This window comes from Dermacentor variabilis, unplaced genomic scaffold, assembly GCF_050947875.1.
Source record: "Dermacentor variabilis isolate Ectoservices unplaced genomic scaffold, ASM5094787v1 scaffold_15, whole genome shotgun sequence".
NCBI classification, from domain to species: Eukaryota; Metazoa; Arthropoda; class Arachnida; order Ixodida; family Ixodidae; genus Dermacentor; species Dermacentor variabilis.
The window spans coordinates 1,045,904-1,069,104 of record NW_027460313.1 but is presented as its reverse complement, the minus strand read 5'-3'; the positions used below and the strand labels follow the sequence as shown (position 1 = coordinate 1,069,104).

The window sequence follows — 23,201 nt, the reverse complement described above, 5'->3', positions numbered from 1 at the left end:
TTTGAGGCCCATTTTCTCAAACATGTAATTTTTTTTTTTTTTTGCTTGCCACCTTGGTTGTGGAAAGCATAACACAGTGGTGGCTAGAGCTATTTTGGTACCGTTGGTTTTCTTGCCATCCATCTGTACTGCACATCAAGACTGTTGGGATTTTTGTTTAAGAGGAAGCTTTAGCTCAGGGGCTCCTACCTAAATACAGCATAGACTGCTTATAGCGTAAGTCGCCAGAGTCTCGAATATCCACACCATTAGCGGTACTGCACTGTAACCGAAATATTTTTCAAAAGCTGCGCGCATGCAAACCATGTAGACCAAGCAATCACGTGTATCTGTGACTCGAAGCATGCAGCAGGGATATTTGCATTTGTTCAAATTTATGAACGCTTAACTAAATTTTCAGGCCTGCTTGATTACTGTACTTGCATGATTCTAATGCACCCCAAAACTAACATGCACTTTAATGTAATATGTGCCGGACTTATAAAGGAAAAATATAGTATGCACTCATGTTCACGATAAGAAGAAACGAGACGTGCAGAATTTTCACACAAGGGAAACTTTAAAGTAAGCTTTCACAATGGAAGCGGGGCATTGTCGTCACCATTTGAGCTTTGGTGGCCACAGATCTTCAACTTCAAGTAACGAGCAAACAGGTGGTATTCTCTCATTTATGGATACTACTTTCACAAGATGTTACATGACTTGGCATCGGACTTGTTGTGACGTGCGGCCAAGAGCATTCCTGGCGCAGCGAGCTTGGCGCAGCGAGCTTGGCACAGCGAGCTTGGCACAGCGCCAGAACTGCATGTGACCGAGCACAAAATGAACCCACAGCAACCAAGAATATGTGCACTGCTGCCATCTTGTGATGGCGCTGCATATGACGGTAGACTGTTGTCAACGCCGTGAATGTGCTTTTGGTTTTATATCGGCTTGTAATGTGCAGGCAATATTCTGACCAGTTTTTCTGAGGAGAGGTACGCGTTAGATTTGTGCACATGCGAAACCAAAATTTCGGACGTTTTGCAGTCTCGTTTGATTTCTTGAACTGATCCGCGTGCACCGATTACAGAAACATGAGACCGCAAACCCAGTGTCACTCGAGTCCTTGTGCCATCTCTGCCCTCACTTTCGTTTTAGAGGTGGTTCCTCCGCATTCCAAGTGCCGTACAGCCATTACAATGCAGCAACCCGTAAATTGTGTCGTCGACGAGGTGCGCTGGTTAGGCTTATCTGGCAATGGTTCGTGGTGGCATGCCGTCGCAGGAAGCTCTCCCTTCATATGCTTGCACCCGTATGTGATGACATAGAGATTGGGCACATGATCATGAGTCGAACCGGTAGCATCATGTGTGATGCAAAGTGCGATTCTCGGGCGGCTGGGAATGCCTAGCAAGTTTGTATGTTTGCGTGCAGGTAGGAACGGTGGATGCTCGCTCGCATGTGGGCATGAAGCCTAGAAGCTTCCAACTAAATTTTCGCCGCCTAAACTGGCAGCAGTGAAGGTCACAAGCACGATATCTGCACTTCACCATGTGCATCGCAGTGGGTGCACACAAACTGAAGAGCCACGAAAGAGTGATAATGCACACGCACGTTTAGTGCAGAGGGCACACCGCTGATAAGCAAAAACATCGCCTAGGCAACCCCTGCGCATCCTCAAAGTGCTGCGGGCGCTGTTTTTTAAAACATGTAAGCATATCTATGCTTACCCAATGAGGAAAGCCGTTCGTCCGTCCCTTAAGACTATCGCTTTCAAGAAGTGACAAAAATGCAGCGCTCACGGGGCTCTTGGCACATGCTGCACTCTTTACATTTTGCAGATCACTTTCAAGATACTTCCCCGCGCGTCTCTCTTCAATGCTAATGGGAACACAGCGGGCAAAGCTTTCGGCAGTTGTCGCTCTGTGTCGGCATTGCCGATTGCTTTCAAGATGAGGTCCATGAGGCCATGCCATACGCAACCGTTGCCGGAGTGCATTTCATCACCGTTCATAATGGTTTGTTGTGGATGGATAAGGTGCCCAAGAGCAATGACAGCTTAAAATGATCGGAACATCATCTGCGAACCTGGTGCCGCCACCTGCAGTGCCTTGCTTTCGTCGTCAATGCACCTTGCGCCGCTGTCCGCAGCAGTCGCTGCAGTGCTGTCGTTTGTACTGGTCGGATCAGGGTTCCTAGCATTGCCTGCAGTGCTGTCGTTTGTACTGGTCAGATCAGGGTTCATAGCATTGATAATGGCATCGGGCTGCTTCCAAAGGAGCAAGTGGCACATTGCTTACGCATACTTGGGTAACTCTTGCAGAGGAGTTTCTGCGTGAATTTTTTGTTGGCTCACTCTGCATCACCCGCGTCACCCTCCCCTCCCTTTGGCCAGCACACCTCATTTGAGAAGCGAGCATATGCTCAGTATCTTTGCATGGAAGCCGTATTATATAAAACCAGTATTTTGTCTTGCGTGACTCCACTGATATGCGTATACATCAAATTCTTTGGGAGGTTTCTTCACTAAAAGCGGTTATGTAACAAGTGGTCTAAGATTTCGTGGGAATGGAGAAATCTTTTTTGGCGACCAATACGCTGAATTTGATGAGGTTTGTTGCATTTAAAAGGAAAAGTTAAAATCTAGTGCCTGTTCAAAGCACAATATTGATTTAGATTGTCAATATTTTAATACATATTGCTATTGGTGCATTATACACTGTAATGAAATATACCATTGTCATGCGAGTAGGACTTTTGCAAAACACTTGTAAACATTGTAACAAATTCACTTGTAAAAGACGTAAGCGGTCAATTTGTACATAAAGTTTCTCCACTTCAGATGCTCTAACAAATACAATCTACAGAACACTGATATCTGTTTTTTGAAGAAGGATTACTCATTTGTAAACTTCAGTCCTTTTTTTTTATTGTACCAACTTTCTGCGCTTTTTCTAAAATATTCCTTGTCCCAAATAAAAAAGCTGCTTGCAACAGTCACTAGACTTTAACTTTCTCAAATGCAACAGATTTGTCACATTCGTCCGGGGTTGTTCATAAAAGCATTTCTGCGTTCTGTGTACAGTCTATGTACAGTCAAACCTTGATATAACGCAGTGGTAGAACGGCTGGCCCATCCTTTGCCGAGAGCAGCGCTTTAGCGGAAAATTGCGCCGAGCCTGCACCAAAGCATGCGTGAGAGTGAAACCCTCCTCAATGCAAAACTGTATTTGCATCTAGTGCATGCGCAGTGGCGCTGACGCTTTTTCTTTTTTTTTTTTTTCAGCCGCAAAACCTTTGTGGCTCCCATTCGAAAATTTCCTAATGTGCATGGCATGAAATGAGTATATTGCATGATATCATGTTCAGTCAATCGGTCTTACGCATGCTTAATCGGTCTTACGATGGTGAGCCCTTGCGCACAAGCCGTGACTGTGGCACTGTGTTTCATCCTGGGTTAATAAATGTGCGTTTGTTGACGATGGGTCTCTGGTGTTTCCTCTGTGCCATATGGACGAACCCTTCCGTAGCGCCCTTTGTTTGTTGTGCTTGCAGGGGGAACCTCGCACAAACTCGTCTCCACAGCATGTCGACTATGTCAGTTAATATTTGCTTGGTATATGGTTAGCATACGTGCATTGAACCCTGTGCCAAAAGTGGTTGCTGCTGCTCCAAATTGGTATTTTTCATGCGCCAGGACCTGCGCCAAAAGGTGGAATGGGTGTTCCACCACTGTATAACGAACCTTGGTTTGGCAAAACTCGCGATATAACGAACAATGAACAAATTGAATTTCCCATTGTTAGGTGCATTGTAAACAGTGTATTTTTTAAGATAAATTTAACAAGTAATTTCGTGACATCATTTCAATTTCGGCTATTTCAAGCAGATACTTGGAGCTTGTATTGGCCTCGAGGGCCACCACAGGAGAGACTGGCGCTGCTATTGCCATGATGTAGAAAGTTACATGACACATCTACCGTTTACGCCTTTCCCACAGCCAACACAGCTTGTAGGCTGGGCAATTGAAGCCTCGAATCTAGGGTTATACAGTCGAACGTCTTCAAAACAAACTCAATAGTTCTGCGAAAAATGGTTGTTATATCAATAGTCCATTATATATATGCTCGCCCTTAAAAACCCTAAAAAATTAACAGCACTGAAGGTGATGTCAGCAGCTGCAATTTGGCTGCACTTGGGTCCGAAAACCAGATTTTCAGTGTAATTTTTGTTCCCCGTGCATTTCGCACTGAGCTGTAAACTTTTGTTAGAAACCTTAATCTAAAGAATTAAAAGCGGCATTGTGTAGCTTTTTCAAAACGGTGCCCAGTTCTGATCGCCTGTCATTTCAAAACTGCAAGTACTGCCGCCATTTTTTATTTGAGAGCGTGTGATATATTTTACCACCAGCGGGACATGACTGTCATAGTTCGCCGGAAGTGTAAACCTCAAAGAATGCTGTGCCACGCCGCCATTCCGTTAAGGCCTCGGACATCATGGTCTAGGCATTACGACTGCGCGTCAGCCACGGAAGAGCCGTAAAATTATGTGATCTATGTTTCTTTGGGGGAAGAGGGGCGATGTTTTGAAAGGTAAATCATTACCGCAAACCGTTATCAGGAATTCGCAATGTGTGAATGAAGCGCCGCCGAACCGTGATTTCTTGATAACGCAGTAGTAACCTTTGCAGTAGTACTCCTTTGGAACATTGCGGGGCGGCAGCGCGTGGTGCAGTGTTCTCGCCGATTTAGGCAGCGTCGACAGGAGCGCTTGACTGGCCATTGTTCCCATCGTGCAAAGACATAGATGGCCATTCCAAATCGTTGAACCAGGCGTAATGTGCATGGTGCCACACAGTCAGTTGTGCAAAGACTAGTGGCGCCGTGCTGTTTATGCTGTGCGCAGTATGCGTCTGCCCTGGAGGTGTGCCTTGAAAATGCGTGATATTTGCAGCTTCTGAAATCCGCGCGAAGCAGTTGCTGGCTCATCTTGAAAGCCGTGTCATTGTTGCGGTCAGACTGGAGCAAAACACGTGCTGCCGTGCGCCCAGGCTGCACTTCGCATGTGCCCTCTTTTCACCGTGACCATGTTCGTTGTAGCTGTTTGGTGACTTTAAAAAACGTTCGTTATATCTGGAAGCAGTTTGCATAGGGAGGGTCGGAAAAGTGTGAATTCACTGACGTGGGCTCCTTATAACCGATAGATCGTGATAAGTGGGTTCGACTGTAGATACCATAATTGATTCCGGAGGTAGCAATTGGCTGCTCTTACAGCATGTTTTACTGTTTGATGTTGGACGTATTTGGCTGAGACTGCTATGAGTTTTCATGCGTTACCGAAAACGAAGTTGCATCGAGATGCTTGACCAATGAAGTCACTGACAATTATGGTGATCGTAAGAGTCGAGATTACAATGCACACAGTGCTTGTAGTGTGCTCGCTTGATATAACATCAGTCAAAAACACCCTGTGCTGAGATTCACATGTGGCAGAAGCACAGATTGAGGTGACAAAAATATAAAGCGGTTCAAGTTCCACATATTATAGACCAGTAGTAAATTGCCTTGCAATAATTCTGGCGAAAGTGGCAAGCCGTCCTTCTGACAAATGCTGTGAATATTACTGTTATTGCAGCAAAAGTGCGTGTAACCACTTTTATGAAAGATTATGCAAACTGAATAGCCAACATTAAAGTGTCAGGTTGCTTGCTCGCTAAAAGCCTTTGCTGCCGTACAGTCGCAGTGGTGGTCCAACTGCACCATTTGCACCATTGTGCTACAATTCGACTTGTCTGCTCCTGGCTGCGCCCACTCAAGTGCCATTTGTGCCAACTGTGCATAAGTGTAGTATTTTCGCGTTTTCATGGCAATGCAATGTTTTAATTATGGTTATGCAGCTACAGTCAATGACCGATTTTCGGGAAGCCTGATTTTTTCGGACGTACCCGACAATTCAAACGCCTTTGGTAGCCCATACAGTCAATGTATAAGAACGTCTCAAATTTCGGACACAAAAACCCTTTGCCGCCCAATTTTCCATACTTTTTGCGTGACCGCAGGTCTGAAATGGCATTGATTGAAGCGACCACCATTTTGATTATCTTGCCGCCTCGAACAGGTACTGTAGCATGCATCACCGCGGCAATGCTAAGCCTAGATTCTTGCTGTTTGGTGCAGTGTTTTTCATAAAAAGAATTAGCTGCTGTTAGCAGTGGTGCTGAATCTGCCTTTGTAATCCTCACCAATGGCTTCCAAGCTTGGAAAGCATGACGTGTTGCATAATGCCGGTTCCCAAAAGTCGGCTTCTTCTCAACACAGTGGTGTTACGCGGCGAAGCATGTGGGAAGCATTCGGTGAAGCATACCAAGAGTGGAAAGGGTCAATTGTTACTGGGCACACGCAGAATGTATTCCTTATACATGCATGCACCTGCAGTCTTGTGTCGCAGTACGAGCATCAATACGCCTAAAAAGTGTACTTGAGCCCTTTGGGATAGAATTAAGGCATGGATTCATATCTTCTGATGTTTTCACGGTCCCTAGGGAGTCAGAAAATTGGACGTTGACTGTACTCTACTACAGTAGCCGACGAGTTTTCCGGACCTTGCAGGAACCGAAAGATAGTCCGAAAAATTGAACAATCCAAAAAACTCTGTTCACATGCGCACACACAAAAAAATTATTAGGCTTAGAGCAGCTTAAGAAAATCTTTAATGATGCGTGGAGGTGAATCAGATTTGCTTAGATTTGGGCATGAGTGATGTCTCAGTATGCAGTCCACAAGAGCGCCACTGCGTTGGCGATCTCCATGAGATCGTCATGGAGGTAGAAGAAATGAGCCACGTTTATTTGCACCACTTGGCTCTCACGAAGGCATAGGAGGTAGCTCCGATCACACAAACACGAAGCTGCTCAAACACCCACAAAGATACGGCAATGTCTCCAACACACGAAGAAACAAGCCGCGTTTCTTTGCACCAGTTGGCTCTCGCGAAGGCATAGGAGGTAGCTCCAATCACACAAACACAAAGCTGCAGAAACACCCACAAAGATGCAGCAATGTTGACTAACTCTAGCTTATTCACAATTTATCTTGCAAAACACCTCCAGTGCCTTCACCAGCACTTAATGATAATGCTCAAAATTAAGATTTTCCTACTTAAGAACGCTCTAGAATCAGGATGTTGGCTATTGAAGACTCTGGCACTTGCCTTATGAGGTGTCTACACTGTATAAACATTGCATTCTTAAAACTCTTTGGCTGTTTATCAAGTTGAACCTTAAAGTATGAAATAAAATGATGGGCGACTTAGGTGGATGCATGACACATTGTGGGAACCAATTTTGAGGATGTTGTAAAGATAGCCTAAAAGCAAGTTAAAATCTATTGTTTTTCATAGCTGTAACACAATTTGTTCACGGAATGTTGCTCTGTGTTTCTCATCACTGAAGTTGTTAGCGACGTTCAAGGCTTTGCATGCATTCATGCGATGTGCTTTGACACAAAATTAAGGTATTGTGTCTGCGACCTTGAATTGGTGATACTTTCATACCGTCCAGTACGCGTATATTCTATGTGGCATCACTATTTAGTGCTTTTGAAGGTAAGGCTCATTGTGGCCGACAGTGTGGTTGAGTTTGTGCAAGAAAACATATGTACAAGTTAACGCATCTCATTAGCAAAAGAGACAAAGGGGCACCAAAATATCGTGAAACCCTGTAAGTGCAATCGGAGCTGCAACTAAAAATTTGCAGATGCCTGTAAGAGATGAAGACAGTAACAATTTCGAAGGAGACGATGTGTCGCGGTACATCAGATGTTAGGGATCACTTGGGCAGGAAAAAAAAAATTTGTAGTCCATGCTCAACAAGGAAGCCCGAGAGATTTAATGAGAAATCTTTTGCTAGTAAAAAGCAGGATGTTCCTAATAACATGGCAGCAGGACCTGATAAAATCCGAATACAGCTAATTAAACAGCTGGGTCCCTAGAGCAAGTGATTAAAAGACATTAAATCCTGTTTCGCTGGTGCAAAAGCAAGGTGATCCTCATCTGCAGAGGCAAAGTTGATAAGGAAAAGAATTACAATAACATCCGTGGTATCTAGAATTGCAATGCAACCCATAAAATTGAGTTGTTGCAATGGGTGGAAAAAAATTTGCTGGGAGAAGTACAGAATGGTTCACATCAATCTGACATATAGAGGGCAATACTTTTGTGAAAACTCAGTTCATAGAGGTTTCAATAACTCAGGATAGACCTTTATCTATAGAATGTCTATATGTTAAGGGAGCTTATGACAATGTAGACAGGGAATTGTTGTGGAATATTTTCAAGCACGAAGGCATATATGACGATTTTGTAGAACTGCTGAGTAGATTTAAATGTTAACACAAAGGGCAGCAAGGCGCATTCGATGTCAAGCTGTTCGCTTAAGGACGAAAACATACCGGAGCAAATGTTTACAACTAGATGAGGCATGTGCATGTTCCAGCAAAAATCCGGAGACCACTCAGCGTGTCCTAATGGAATGCGAAGGGATTCACCCAGTGACACCCATAGGTAACTTACGCCTTCCAGAAGTGCTTGGATTTAAAGTGGACAGAAGCATCAGCGTGTTGGCAGTTGAGATGAGCAAGACACCTTTAGAGTATTGGTGGAAAAAAAGATTGATGGGACGGGATCTGTTGCAGGCATAGGCAGTGGTACAAGTTATATAAAGAAGTTTTGAGGAAGAGAGAAAAAAAAATTAAGGAGATATGGTTAGAATGCATGGACGATAAGCATGTATGGCATACGTGATTGGCTCAAGCCAATAAAGTATCAGCTTCATTTCCTCCTTCGCGAACTCTATATCGGCATCACCAGCTGCGGCTGTTGTTAACTGCATCTCGTTTGCATGCATCATTATGTGCGTTGTTTGGCTTTTGTGTGCCATTTGCTTTTTTTCTTTCTTGACTGATTGCCGCTGAGTGTTGAGCATGATAGGTGAACACCTTAACTCTCTCCCGATCATGGATAAAATAGGTGTGTTTTGTAGGTTATGCCAGAACTTTTTCGTTCTTTTTTTTCTGGAGGAAATACTGCACTCAGTATGTTATGTAATACGTAAGCAAAAGGCAGAATGAATGCACGTTTCACGCATAGATGTTTTATTAACGAGATTTGTGTAATAAAAAAGTTATAAATTGTGAGAATCAAGATTGTGGGATTAAACTGAATGTTTGTAAAGACACGGTTGTATCTATTAATAAAATAAATGTAACAAAAATTATGATATACAAAATGTAGGCACTGTCTCCGAAAAAATACAAATTTTTCGTTGAACAGGTATTTAACTACAAGAATTTACCTGTAATACACCAGTGTTACACGGTATTGCAGTGAAGTATTGCCTGTTAAGAGTGGGAAGAGGCAATTGTTATGGGACACAGTATGTATTCTTCAATTATACATGCGTGCACCTGCTGTCTCCTGTCACAGTACAAGCATCGATACGCCTAGTAAGTGCACTGGCAGGCCTTGTGAGCTATCTTGGACGTGCCTGTGGCCATTGGAGCCATTGGCGGCCAGTAATTGCAGGCATTCATTTTTTCGAACTGGCCCGATTTTTCAGTTTTTCACGGTCTCTAGGGAGTCCCCAAAATTGGATATTGACTGTAATCAGTAAGGCACGATTTTTAAACTGAAGATACATTCGCACGTTCGGCAAAACTGTGTAAAATATTATGGTGGGAGCTTGCAAATCTATTGTAATTTCATCAACTTTGCTAAACAACGGACAAAAGAAACCGAGCAACGAGCTCCAGATAAGCGGTTATATGCCGCCGCCATCTTTGCCAATCTTGGTGCCCTAGTTTCCCACTCTTTTCTCACCGCTGCCGCGTCCAGACAAGTTAAAAAAAGTTCTGGATAAAAATCAGTACCCTTAAAAATTTATCACGGCCTTCATAAGTTCTTAGAAACTTCTCTTTGCGAGAAAACTCCTAAACACTGTTTTAAAATGTTTAAAATGTAACATTACTAAAGAAAGCGATAAGATGAGTAATGAGATCACTACTGTCAAAATAGCGAAAGCTCGGTTCGTCAGCAAGACGGACTTGAACGACAGCGTAAAAAATGCAATTTGGAAGTATTTCTCAAGCTTCCCTCTAAAAACAAAGCCCAGTGTTTCCATATATATTTGTGGTCTCATTTTTGCAAATTAGTCCACTTAATAATTGCTTGTATCCAATAGTTATTGTGCATGTCACTTTGCATATTCGTTTCGAAAATATTTGGCCAAAGTCACCATTTGCTTCGAATACTTCGAACTCAAAATACACTATTCGCACAACCCCAAACTACATATTTTTGTTGTTGTCCTCCTGCCATACTCTATTCTGTTTTTGTTTTATTTAACTGTGTGTCTATCATCCTTAGCTTTCTTCCCTTCTTCCTATTGCCTTCCTCCTTTTCTTTTTCGTCTTCATGAATTGTATGTATGTTTTCAAGCTGAAAAACAATTTTTGAAGATCTTGTACATATACTGTAGAACCTCGTTAATTCGAAGTCCGTTGGACTGCAAAAAATCATCGAAAAAACCCGGTTTTCGAATGATCAAAAATGGTCGAAAAATGAGAAATAAACATATGAAATGTGGCTGTATCAACACTGCACCTTTATTTCGCCTGAAAAATGGTCACTTGAAGTACCGTATTTACACTATTGTAAAGCGACTCGAATGTAAGTCGACACCCCCATATCGTGTGACAGGAACAAAAAAAAAAAAAAGCGTACCCGAGGGCGCATTCGACAACGAAAATTCATTAGTAGCTGTCATGTCACTGGACTACTCATCTTCACTAGTGCTGCCATCCTCATCGTTGCTACGGTCCCACAGCGCGTTGTTGTCCCGCGGAATTTCACATTTGGCAAACGACCGCACCACGAAATCTTGTGGAAGAGCAGCCCACGCCGACAGCACCCAACCACACACAGCCGTGAGGGAGGCTCTTTTGACAGGTCCGGTTGGCGTAATTTCGCGGTCTTCTGCCGCCAGCCACTCGTACTCACAGCTGAGCAGGTCCTTAAAAGGCGAAGATCCGGGCTTGTTTCATAACCATGTCGCGGCAGGGACCAATTGCGCATTTCAGCGGCCTACGCTGCAAACTTAGCCTACAGCTCCGGAAAGCGTCCAGACTTCGGCACGTAGGAAATTCCTCACTTGCCGTCACAGGTGAAAATTTCGCTTCGCTGCAGTCGCCACTCTCGCACCACCTGTTCAGAAACATTGAACTTGCGGCCCACTGCGCAGTGATTTGTTTCTTGAGCGTAAAGGATGGCAGCCCTCTTCAACGCTGCTGTGAATGAGTGCTGAATGATTAGTGGGCCTGGAGCACTCATGACAACTGAGGAAGCATAGAAGTAGCACGTAGCCGGCAGTCAAGTGGAACACGTCAAACCAATGCCTTTCGTCAAACTATAAAGAAAGCTAAGCGCAACAGGCAAAGAGAAACCCACGAGCAGTGCTCTTCCATGAATTACGGATACTCCCCGCAAGCGCCGCCCATTCTGAGGGTGCCGCCGCGAATGGAACAGCGGCGCTTCCATCAACTATCAACACCCCCTCATGAGTGATGTGTGCACTGTAAAACTCTCAAAAATGTTGAAAAACCCTTCCGAAAAGCGAACAAACACGCAGGATAGCGAAAAGCTACGGGTAGGGCCATAGAGCAAACAAAAATTTTAACTACGTTGTAGCTCTCATTGGTCTCGCTTTTTTGGCAGGGCCATGTTTTTGTTTCGATTGTAAGTCGACACCCCCACTTCAGATTTTCAAATTTAAAGAAGTGGTCGACTTACAATCGTGTAAATACGGTGGTCATCGATGCGTGACTGCTTGGCCCGGTAGTTAGCAGCACCGTTGGCTGCGTCCTCCAGTCTGCTTACAGTGCGCAGCAATTCACTGTAACCACCACGCATCATGGAGGCACGGAAAAATCACGAAGGCCATGGTTTAAACTGACGTATTATCCGGATATGGGCACGCTGGCTGTTCAAATTATCCGGCAAAATTTGCATGCAAACTGTTGGGCTGAAAACCTTCGAATTACGCAGGATTTCGAATAAACCTCGTTCGAATTAACGAGGTTTTACTGTAGTATGGGCATGAGCCCTCTAATAGAGGGCCTTGAAAATTTTCCATGGGGTGCTTGAAATTTCTTGAAAATCCTTGAATTTCCTTTTCAACCTGTATGAACACTGCGTTATATACTCGAGGAAAGCACAGTTGCTCACTGATTTTTCAGAGTTTGGCAGTGCCAACTACTCCATAGAATGAATTTAAGATTATGTGTGATGTGTAGCTCAATTGTTTGGTCTGATCCATGTGCACAATCTTTCAAACATGGCAGCCACGAAGAGAGTTGTCACCATTCAGCATGTCGCTTAAGCCCTAACTTGGTTGTGGAGGTGGTTCCTTCGCTTTTCGAGTGGGATATCTTTGCTGATGAAACTTTTTGTCGACTCTGCACCAAAGCAACTTTCCTCGTGGTTCTGCCCAGAAGGCAAGTGGTTAGGTGGCGTGCTGCTTTACATGCACACTAAAGGCAAATACTAAGTCGATATGCACTGTTCAAATAGCATTCCAAAAAGCTCGCAACGCTTGCTTCATGCCAAAAAAAAAAAGAGTATGAGAAAATTGTATTTGAAGGGTCTGAATAACTTTCAAAATTGAAATCTCCCGCCACCGAACCAGGGGAGTGGAGACGTCGCATATGTTAACAGGACAAGTGAAGAAACTTGTCCTGTTAACACCCAGTTGGTAACTACGTGAAGATAGGTTGAGAGATCGGACACACGGGCTGGACTGACGGCAGCGCTAAGTTTTGCGCTAAAAAGTCTGTATACGTGCAGACATGCAGCTCTGAACAGATTTTGTTGAACTGAAAGTGTCCTGCACTCGAGGTCATGATTTGTGCACATCGTGATGGACGAAATGCTTTGAGGCTGTCTCAAAATTTTGAATGGGCATAACATGTACAAATTGTGCAAAGTATTTTTTCTCAAGGCCTTTTAATTGGTATGTTCGACCTGCCTGATGGGGTTGAGAACTGTTTACTTTCTGCGCACAAACTGTGCAAGCGTTGGATGTGTTGCCGACAAGCAGAGGCTTCTCCCCCGTAAACAGTTCTGTTTACTTTCCCATGCACATGATATACAGTGCTGCCTCGCTTGTGCATAGGATACGAGGGCCATTAGGAAAGTCTGTGGCCCTGTTTTCTTTTTCAGCCAAATTACGGCTGTAAATGCGCAGTTAGCATATCCATTCTCAGCGGTGTATCTTAGGCTGGGGGCCCTGCCTTATCTGCCGGTTGCTTTGCGGCACGGCGCTGCTGTCAGTTGTTGTAGATGCCGGTTGTGCTTCACACGGCATACGAGCAACGAAGTTTGATTAGTTTCCTATGGCAGAAGGGACGAACACCCATCGAAATCCACAAGGAAATGCAGCCCACGCATGGGGAAAGGTGTCCCACTTTGAGAAGTGGGAGGTGGTGGCATTGAGAGTTCGCAAAAGGCCGTGAAGACTTGCATGACAGCGTTTGGGGAGGCTGCGTGCGTCGCTGACTGATGACAGCGGCATCTTAAACCTAGTGCTGTGATGGGACAAATGTCTGAAACAGTGTCGGGAATCTGGAAAAATAGTGTAAGATACATAGAATAGTTCGTATATTTGCAATGACCTCTATGTACCTTATGTTGGCTAATGTAAAATAGTGGCAAAGACTCTGATTCGCTGTCGTAACTCTACACTGGTGTGCGTAGATGTAGAGTTGTATGGGAGGAGTCTGAAATGACTGTGTTCTAAAATCCGCTCCTGCGCTATGAAGTGGTGCTCTTTAACTGTACAATTGCTTCTATCGAGTGCAGTGTGAATAAAGGTTAGATGAAAATGGCTTTGCTGTTGTGCAGAGTGAGTGATGGTTGTGCAGGTGAAGAAGGGTGTGAAAAGAAAAGCGGACACGACGACTCCCCTGCCTCTGGAGCCTGGTGCCTATGCGCCCCCGGAGGCCAAAAGCTCCAAGGTGTCAACGCGGCGGGAGAGTGGGCGGCCAATCAAGAAGCCCAGCAAAGATCTGCCCGACACGCAGCAGCACAGCTCCAAGCCCAAGAAGGGCAAGCTCACGGAACAGATGAAGTACTGCAACAGCATCCTCAAGGAGTTGTTTGCCAAGAAGCATGCTGTGAGTATTGCACTGTTGCCCCCCCCACCCCTCGCCCTTATTTTTAGTGTTTTGAGTGTGTGTTGTTGTTGTGTCATTCCATGATGGGTTCTAACCGGAGGTCTGCACGGGGGCATTGTTCTTGAAGGGGCCGAGCCTGAATGCGAGACGTCCACGCCGGGCGCAGCAGCCCAGGCCCGTGAGTTACCCTTCCGTTGTTGCTCTGCTGGGGTTGTGGCCCTCTTCTTCCCTCTGTCCTCTGTGCGCCCACCCGTGCAGACCTCTGGGGGGAAGAGAGAGGGCTTGTGGTTGCATGATGCTCAGGAACACGCAAGCGGTGAAGGAGGGTTCGACAGGGAGCTTCTGAATTGAGCTGCCGACGCCAAGGCCATCTCGTGCAAAGCACATTGGGCTGTGCAAAAACTTGTGTGGCCTCAGCCATCACGAAACTTGAGGCCGATGTCACCTGAATGATCACTGAGCAAAATGCTGATTAAATTTTCCGTACTGCTGGTATTGTAAAAATAAAGTTGATTTATGCTTTAAAAAAAATTTCATACTGCCTAATTGGGACATTTCTTTGCTTCCTTCATGTATGAGAAATTGGCCAGCAGCTGTATTTGCACAGAAATGTGTCTATTGCCATGCTGTGATAACACTCAGACGGTTGCCAACAGTGTGAATGGGGTATTATTACATGCAGGCAGTTTTCTTAGAATGGAAAGTGCATGCTAGAATTAAACAAATCTGTTGAGGTAGGTTCCATTTGGCTGGTCGAGTGTTTGGGGCTCGCTCCGCTTCCTAAAGAGTCGCTGCAAACTTGTTTTTCGAACTTGGGGTACACAACCGCTTTCAGTCTGTGAACATGCTTTTGAAAGGGTGGATAGGTGGGCTAGTCGGTAATGCATTATCATAAAAACTTAAAAGTGCTAAAAACACAAAGGACGTAGAAAAAAAAACCACGTGTGGTGTTTTTCTTTTTCTACAGCCTTTGTGTTTTTAGTGCTCCAAGTTTTTATAATGCCTTTGAAAGATGCGGTGACTCAGACATGCCAGTACAGAAAACTTTGTTAATACGTACTTTCTTGAAATGTACAAACAGTGGAGACATATTTGTGTCCAATCCTTCACTCCATAGAGTCTAATGGTATGGTGTAATGCCATTGACTGTTTCAAGCAGTATCGTATGCTGCCCGCTGGGTAGTGGTCACATTGGCACAACTATGCTGCCTCAGCTTGTGTTTTTCTGTGCTGCATGTGGAAAGTGCACGTCTACCGATTGCTGTGGTGGGGACTGTACGGATATGCATTGGAAAATGCACGGTGGTGTGATGGCAGCATGGAATACATTATTTTCACCAACCCTATCGCGATCTTCAGCTATCTAGCACTTGTGTAATGGTGGTTCTTAGCCTATTTTTAATAGGCAATAACCCAAGTGTGCCGCTGTTCTCTGCCACCCCTTTTGGTACAAGTGTGTGTCATCAAAAGCAGCCTGCAGATGTGGGAAGCAAAACTTCGGAAAAACTAATCGGCGTAAGGGAGTGGGCAAAGAAAATACCATTGTCTTTGCACAGCCCTCCTTCCCACCTTAACATATGCAAGACCAGGTTGCAAGACACGCGTCCCGCCTACGTGTTCCTGAGCACACAGGCCGTTCTTGAAGTGATCTTATTTGAGAACCTCCCTGCAATGGCTGCTTCCCTTGCCTCCTAGGGGTATGCATGGCCCTTCTACAAGCCTGTGGATGCTGAACTGCTGGGACTGCATGACTATCACGAGATCATCAAGCACCCTATGGATCTGGGCACAGTCAAGGTACGGTCGATCGGTCGGTTGGTCGGTCGGTCGCACTTACACCACAACGTGTCACTTCTGTGCAGCAAAAGATGGACAACCGGGAGTACAAAAGCCCCGAGGAGTTTGCTGGGGACGTGCGGTTAATATTCACCAACTGCTACAAGTACAACCCGCCTGACCACGAGGTGGTCGCCATGGCACGCAAGCTCCAGGTACCTCTTTTGCATTTGCACAACTGTTGGATTGGTCTGCACAAACGCCTGTATGCATGTTGCAGGATGTGTTCGAGATGAGGTATGCCAAGATGCCCGACGAGCCACCACCAAGTGAGCCTCAGCCAGTGTCTTTGGCAGACCGGGTGGACTCTGAGAGCAGCTCCAGCTCACGGTCATCCTCAAGTGCCAGCTCATCTTCCAGTGATTCTGAGGACAGCGACGAGGAACGCGAACGGAAGCTGCAACAGCTTCAGGAGCAGGTGCGTTCGTCATGATCGCAGCGGTCGTTCGTGCTCTGTAAGTGCGGGTTGCCGTTTGGGTGCATCGGAACATTGGTTATGCCACGTGTTGCCTAGATATGTCAGCGTAACTGTGTGTGGAACCATAGCAGCAGCGTTGCTTGTCTATATATTATCAAGACTTCTTTGGTGCACAACGATGACCTTTGAAGGGCAAGTTATACTCTAGCGTAATGTACATGCACGTCAGATTTCACAGAGGCATACAGCTGACTTTTGTACTCCTGTGACACAATGCAGCCATGTGGGTGTGCTCTAGTGCCGTTGATGCATGGATAGCTCCTTTATTTCTCACCTGCTGCACTGGGCTGCGTTGGCCAAGTGTCCCGGCATTCCTCACATGGATCAAAATGGCAAGTTGAGCCAGTTGGTTAGAAATTCCTCGCATGGAGCTGAAAAAAATAGAGCGCCCGCTGACAGTGGTGGCTGGTTGTAACACAGAGCACAAAATTTTCGCTGAGCTTGGCGCGGGTGTGCAATGTAGCTAGCTTCGGTTGTTATAGTTCTGAAAACAGTAAAGTGTAACTTGCCCTCGAGACTAAAGCCAGAATGTGAAAGTTTGAGAACCCCTAGTTTATAGCGACAGGCGTGCCCGTGCAGGCTTTTGCAGATGCCACAGGCACTGGGTGGTCCAGGTGTGAGTGTTATAAATGTAGATGTAGGTGTAGGTGTAAATGTGCTCTGTAAGTGCGGGTTGCTGTTGGTGTGCATCGGAACATAGGTTATGCCACGCGTTGCCTAGATATGTCAGCATAACTGTGTGTGGAACCATAGCAGCAGTGTTGCTTGTCTATATATTATCAAGACTATATGACCTTTTTGTCGATGAGGTGGTATGTAGCAGGTACCAGTGCACCCCGCTGCTCTCCTTCTTGCACCAGCATGTGCGGATCACCGTTTCTCGCATCGGCAGCTTGGAACAGTAGTGGTGTCATTGCGAATTAGTGTGATTCTAATGTGTTCCCTCTGCAACTGCGGCAAGATCAACAGACTACCACTGTGCCATGTTCAGCTGCAAAAATAACTTTCAGAAGCTAATGTTAAGTGCCTCATGAGCCACGGCAACTCCGTTGACTCTGCTGCTGTGGTTTGCAGACAAACTTCATAGGGGTGTAGTAGATTGGGCATTCCACCGGAAACGCTGTCTCCGTGTATCTGTTTCTTTCTACGTCCTCGTTCAGTCGCGCTTATACACTCTTATCATGACACCATCAGCTTTTTTGTGCGTATGTTCAGAAAATTTTGTTTACAGTGAGTGCATGGCAACGAACTCTGCATCAGTGATCAAACTGGGATGTGAATGAGAGGTGCGTATTAGTTGGTCAGCTATTCCCAATGTACGAAGTCAACTATTTCTGCATGCACATTAAAATTCTTCTGTTCAAGTGTGTGCTAAGATTATCATGCTTGGCAACCAACGTGGTGGAAGGTAAACAGGGATGAATTGTGCAAACAGTACGTGCTAAGAAGAAAATGAAGGTGTGGTCTTCATTCTGTAACGAAAGGGGTGCCTGCAGGGTGCCGGCCACCCCACACAGTCTCTCCTATGCATTCGAATCTCAGCGGCGAGCTTTTTGGCTTTCAGGGGAGTCTCAAGCACCATCTATGTTTTACACACATATCAACAGTCGATCAGAATTCGTGACTAAAGGGGATGTTCGAAAATATTTGTTTCTATATGCATCTCTTTTTTTATTCGTATTTGAAAATGTTCGACTCGATTTGCAATGAGTTTTACCCTTTTTTTTCGAAGTTATCTTTTCAGTGTGCTTTTTACTAACCCCCTCCCTTCTGATTTCTTTTTGAGTAAGATAAATGCTACTCCTTACTATTCAAGCTCGATTAAGTTTTTTTCTTATTTTTTTAGCATGCTTACTGGAAAGTGGCAGCATCGGGTGACATGGCGTCGTGTGTACGTGACATAAAGCAAAGTTCTGTGTTACGCAAGGAATTTTGCGAAGGCAATCAGGGAAAACCAGGAAAATGCTGTGAATTTGGAAATTCAAACTTGGTGGACACCCTGATATCTTTTAATCTGTGCTTGTTGCATTGAAAATTGCTGCAACAAGAAGGAAAATTGTTGCTATTTGCTGAGCTTTTCAAAGTCTTTCCACATTGCTGACGTGGAAGGACCCTCCTCAGAAGCTTTTGTTGTTGAGGGCATATCTAGAGTTCTTGGTGCTGAAATTTTCTTTGGTTCTTCTAAAGCCAGGTTTTTAATCCACTTTGGAATCGAAGCATCCTGGTGGTTCTCAAATACTTTAGAATGACAGTCTAAAAACATTGCCAACCTTGCTAGTTGGTCAGATTTGTAGCTGTGAAACCATGTTTTTAGACACTTACCTAGATTAGTAGCAGAGACAGATTTCCAGCTAGCAGCAGGTGTTGTCCAGATGTATGAAGAGACAGCACAGTGTAGACATTTGAGCTGATAGTTTTGGGTAGCCATAAACACCTTTGACAGTGCCTCCTTTTGATATGCTTTGTTGCATAACACTACTGTACTGCGGCAAAGCTAACTCAGTGGGGCCCCTGAAACAGTTGTCTAACTAATCATATAATGCCCTCACTAATGAAGTACAAATTTCATGGCACAGAATTTTTTTGAATGCTTCAACCATAAGTGGGAGTTATCACTCTGATACCCGGCTTTCTCTCTCTTTATGTCTCTGCTAGCATGCTGGAAGCTACGCAGCGAAGCATCTAGGAGGGCAAAGCGCCAACCAAAAGTTACGTGTTACGCTGGCGAAAGGGGTCGTTGTGCACCATGGCAGCTGCGGTAGACTGCGCTGTACACCATGCCACTGCCATCTCGGAAGCCACGCATAGCTGGCACAGCTGCGCACAGTGCAAAGATAAAATAATTTTTCTGCTTTTTTGAGAATGCAGACATCAATGTTAATTCACTTGAAATTATGTGTTACTGAGATTGTTCTCGCAATCACAAAATCATCCAGTAGTGCAGTCGAACCAGACTATATCGAACCCGTTTACATCGAATTATTCTATATATCGAACAATTTCTGGACACGGTATAGTTACAATGAGTAAATATAGCAAAAATTACACTTACATCGAACAAAAATAGCAGCGACTCTCGATATATTTAATGTCAAGCGGCGGAAAAGTGCCCCAGAAGTTGGCGTTTTCTTGCAGCGGCAGGTAAACCCGTTGGCGCGGCTCCATCCAACCACTCTCCCTATCGTGACAGCGCTGCCTCGGACTAGCCATCGACATCCCCCTGCAAAAAATGATCCTGGCCCGCCCGCAGCTCTTGCTCAGACAACCACTCAGGGGCTCTTGTGTCCTCGTTGTGCAAGATGGCGAAGTGCAAGTTGTCTCGCTGCTTTTTGGTTCATTGTGTGTGCGCCTTGTGGGCCTTCTCCCGCAGTGTTGCCGTGATGAAGCGGCAGAATTCGCCTTTCGTCGTGAAGCTCGAAATTGCAAATTGGGTCGAATGCGGTGAGAAGTCTGATGTCTCCGCAGCGTGCAAGATTCCGAGGAGCACTCAGCACGATCTTGAAGAATAAGGGGGAGATTAGAGCTAAAGTGGACAAACTCTAGACTCAGCGCCCATGGCGCCCGACACATACGCACGGCCATGTACGAGTGGTTGATCCGAAATTGCTTCAGCCGTGCCGGCTTCTATGTGTTCGATGATGACTGAAGCCATTGCCAGTGTTGCCGAAGTTTGGAGGGTGCTGTCAGAATTTCTGGAAGCTCTTGACGAATCAACGGTGGACGAGTTTGTGAGTGCAAATGATAGTGTCGCGCCACGGGAGAGCCTGGAAATGAAGACTAGATTGCTGACATCGTACCGAGCACAAGTGAAAGTGGGCACAATGAGGAAAACGACGACGGTCCTTTGCCCACATCCTACGAAGTGATTAGTCTGCTCGAAATTGCCAAAGCAGAAGAAAATGCAGGACTGTTTCATGCAAAACTAAGCTAGTTCCATCAATAAAGTGATTTTATAAATGGTATGTGCTTTTATGATATCCAATTATTTAGCAGGCTTATATCGAATTATGCTCTATATCGAACTGATAGGCGTTTTTATTGAGAGTTCGATATAGCAGGGTTCGACTGTATTGGTCAGCCAACTGTTTTCGACATTGTGTATGCAAGACCAAGTGTCTGTTTACTGCTTTTGACACGAGATTTGTAAATGCATGCAGTGCAGTAATATTTGGCTCATAGGCTCACAGGAACATTGTTCACAGATTGGTAGTTCTTTTTGGTATGTTCAAAAAAGTGTTTCAAGGCCCCTTTAATGAACTCTCTGGCCATGATAGTCCATGTTATATAACTATTCAGAGTTTTACATGTATTACAGTTTCTTAATCGACCTTCAGGGAGGCCTTTGTCACTGCGTCTGAGGATGTTCAGTGAAAAAATGTGTATCCCAGTCTTCGACCATTGCCTAAAAGCTCCGGCAAATCCCTTTCTACTATGGCTACTACGGCTTTTGTAGCAGCCAGAATGTGACTGCCCATTGCTAGAAGCAACTTTTCTTTAAAGCACTTTTCAGGGTTTAGGCTATTCTGAATAGTAAAAGTATCTTTTGAACCGAATGGAATATTGAAAGTTTCAAATATTTGCACACTGCTACCAAAATGTTGTTGCAGGTGTCCTTTTTGCAGAAGGCAGATTGGAAAATTTGTGCCAATAGCGTGCACCTCGTGAACAAATCTTGTGCTCCACTGCTGCGCAGGGATACACCACTTGCCAATGGCCTGTGATGAAAAGCTTTTGCGTGTCATCTGAACTGGTGGCAGCAAAATCGGTGATGCCGTTTTTCATACCACCATGCATGATCTGTGAATGGCTTTTCTGATGGCTTCTGTTGTGTAATGGGAGTGCCTTAGGCTTTAGAGGGTTTTTCTTTCCACCCCTGGAATAGCCCTCGCAGGGCTGACAGTGTAAATAAATGAAATGAGCCAGCTTGGGCTGCACATTCTGCACGTAGTGAACCTTGCTATGTTGTCGTGCTGTGCAGCTGCGCAAGGTGACCGAGCAGATCAGCCTACTGGCAGCCGAGAGCCGTAAGAAGGACAAGAAAAAGAAGAAGAAGAAGGCCAAGCGTGACAAGGGTGCTGTGGTTGGTGACGTGGTTGAACCCAAGGAGATCAAGATGGAGGCCGAGCCTCCGGCAGCTGTGGCACCTCCGGCCTCAGAAGCAGCCTTGGGCACGACGCCCACCACCCCTGTGGCTGTGACCAAGACTCTCAAAGCCTCCAAGGGGGCCAAGGGTGCCAAGGGGGCAGCAGCCACGGCCACAGCAAGTGCAGGGGCCACTGCCGCTGCTGCGGCGGCGGCGGGGGGGCCAGCCACGGGCGGCGCCAAATCTGGCGGGGGCCAGCAGAAGCGGCAGCGGTCGAACAGCAAATCGTCCAAAAAGAGCAAGAGCCTGCCGGCCTTCGACAGTGAGGATGAGGACAACGCCAAGCCCATGTCGTATGACGAGAAGCGTCAGCTCAGCCTTGACATCAACAAGCTACCCGGTGAGTGCAGTTGAAAGGCATTCTATTAGAACAACAGTGCCTGTATAGACTATTAATTGCAGGATATATTGTATGTGATACAAATAGAACAATGTCTTCTAGCATGGCAGAAACGAAAAAATCCTACACACTTACCTGGAATCTGTCCTCTTTAGCAGGGAGTCATTTTTTCTTTACTGCAACAGCTTGCCGCACAACGTTAGCAGATAGGCAGGTTATTTTGACAACTTATACACACGAAATCTGTGCATAAAAATATTAGACTGTTTATGTGTGGTTTATTTAACCTACTGAAATGCTTCGATTGAGAAATGCATTGGGGTGTTTTTCTTGAAGCAAGCATTAATTGCTGTATCATGTTATACAGCATGTAGTTATGGGTTTTGTCTGGAGGGGATCAGAGATTTGTTTACCCATGAAAGAACAAGTTTAGGGCCAAGATAGTGTATGGGTGGTACTCTTTCTTTAGCACCATTATTGGTGAAGGATAGGTAAGAACAAGCATGGGACATGCCACATTTTCAACGCAAATTACAACAGTAACAACAAATAAGTCTTAAAGAAGGTTATCTTTTGGTTTGTATCAAACTGCTTGTCGTTAAGGCTTGCTGTTGGGCTAGTTTGTTCTCATTCATATTTCATTATAAAAATGCTAATGACTATGCAAAGCAAAAATTGACGTGAAACCAAGCTCTGTAAATAGTCCGGCCCAGGTATCGAAGCATTTAATGAGTCAATCAAGGATGACGTCATCAAAGTTTAAAGAAACTTTTGCTAGCTAGAGCTGTGAAAAATGCGCTCCATTTCTTGAAGCATTGTCTAGTTTTTTTCAGTGGTGTTATTTTTAATGAGAGAGCATCACATGGCCCATTGTGTGACCCTGCTCTCATCAGAAAGCTGTGGCAGAAAAACTGCTCACAAATTAAATTGGCTTCGTCTTTAAAAATAAAGTGTCCACAGTGAGGATTCAATCCTCCGGTCCACTGCCACTGCTACCACTCCGTAGGCAAGTGTGCTAATAACCACTGCATCACCGTTGCAGCAGGTGACGGTTACATATCTTTGAGGCTGTGCACCTGGTTGGGCTCTGCCTCGCGGGCAATTCACTAGATGGCGCATGATAGGAGTGGCGCCACTGTCGTGTTTTCATTGCTCTGCCTTTCGAATTGTTGGGGAGATGCACCTTGCCTCGCTGCAGCA

The 23,201-nt window shown here is 45.2% G+C and overlaps 1 protein-coding gene across 19 annotated transcripts in view; it reads left to right on the top strand.

Moving 5' to 3' along the window:
* Window positions 1-23,201, top strand: part of LOC142567954 (bromodomain-containing protein 3-like) — a 177,921-nt gene that overhangs the window by 61,857 nt on the left and 92,863 nt on the right. For 17 of the 19 annotated variants that reach the window (XM_075678038.1, XM_075678037.1, XM_075678040.1 and 14 more), the window contains 6 exons: window positions 13,953-14,204; window positions 14,305-14,382; window positions 15,900-16,001; window positions 16,067-16,195; window positions 16,261-16,458; window positions 21,497-22,001. In XM_075678038.1, the coding sequence (XP_075534153.1) occupies window positions 13,953-14,204; window positions 14,305-14,382; window positions 15,900-16,001; window positions 16,067-16,195; window positions 16,261-16,458; window positions 21,497-22,001 (1,264 nt within the window). The remainder of the gene's footprint in view (window positions 1-13,952; window positions 14,205-14,304; window positions 14,383-15,899; window positions 16,002-16,066; window positions 16,196-16,260; window positions 16,459-21,496; window positions 22,002-23,201) is intronic. The other 2 variants (XM_075678043.1, XM_075678050.1) reach the window with 2 other exon arrangements.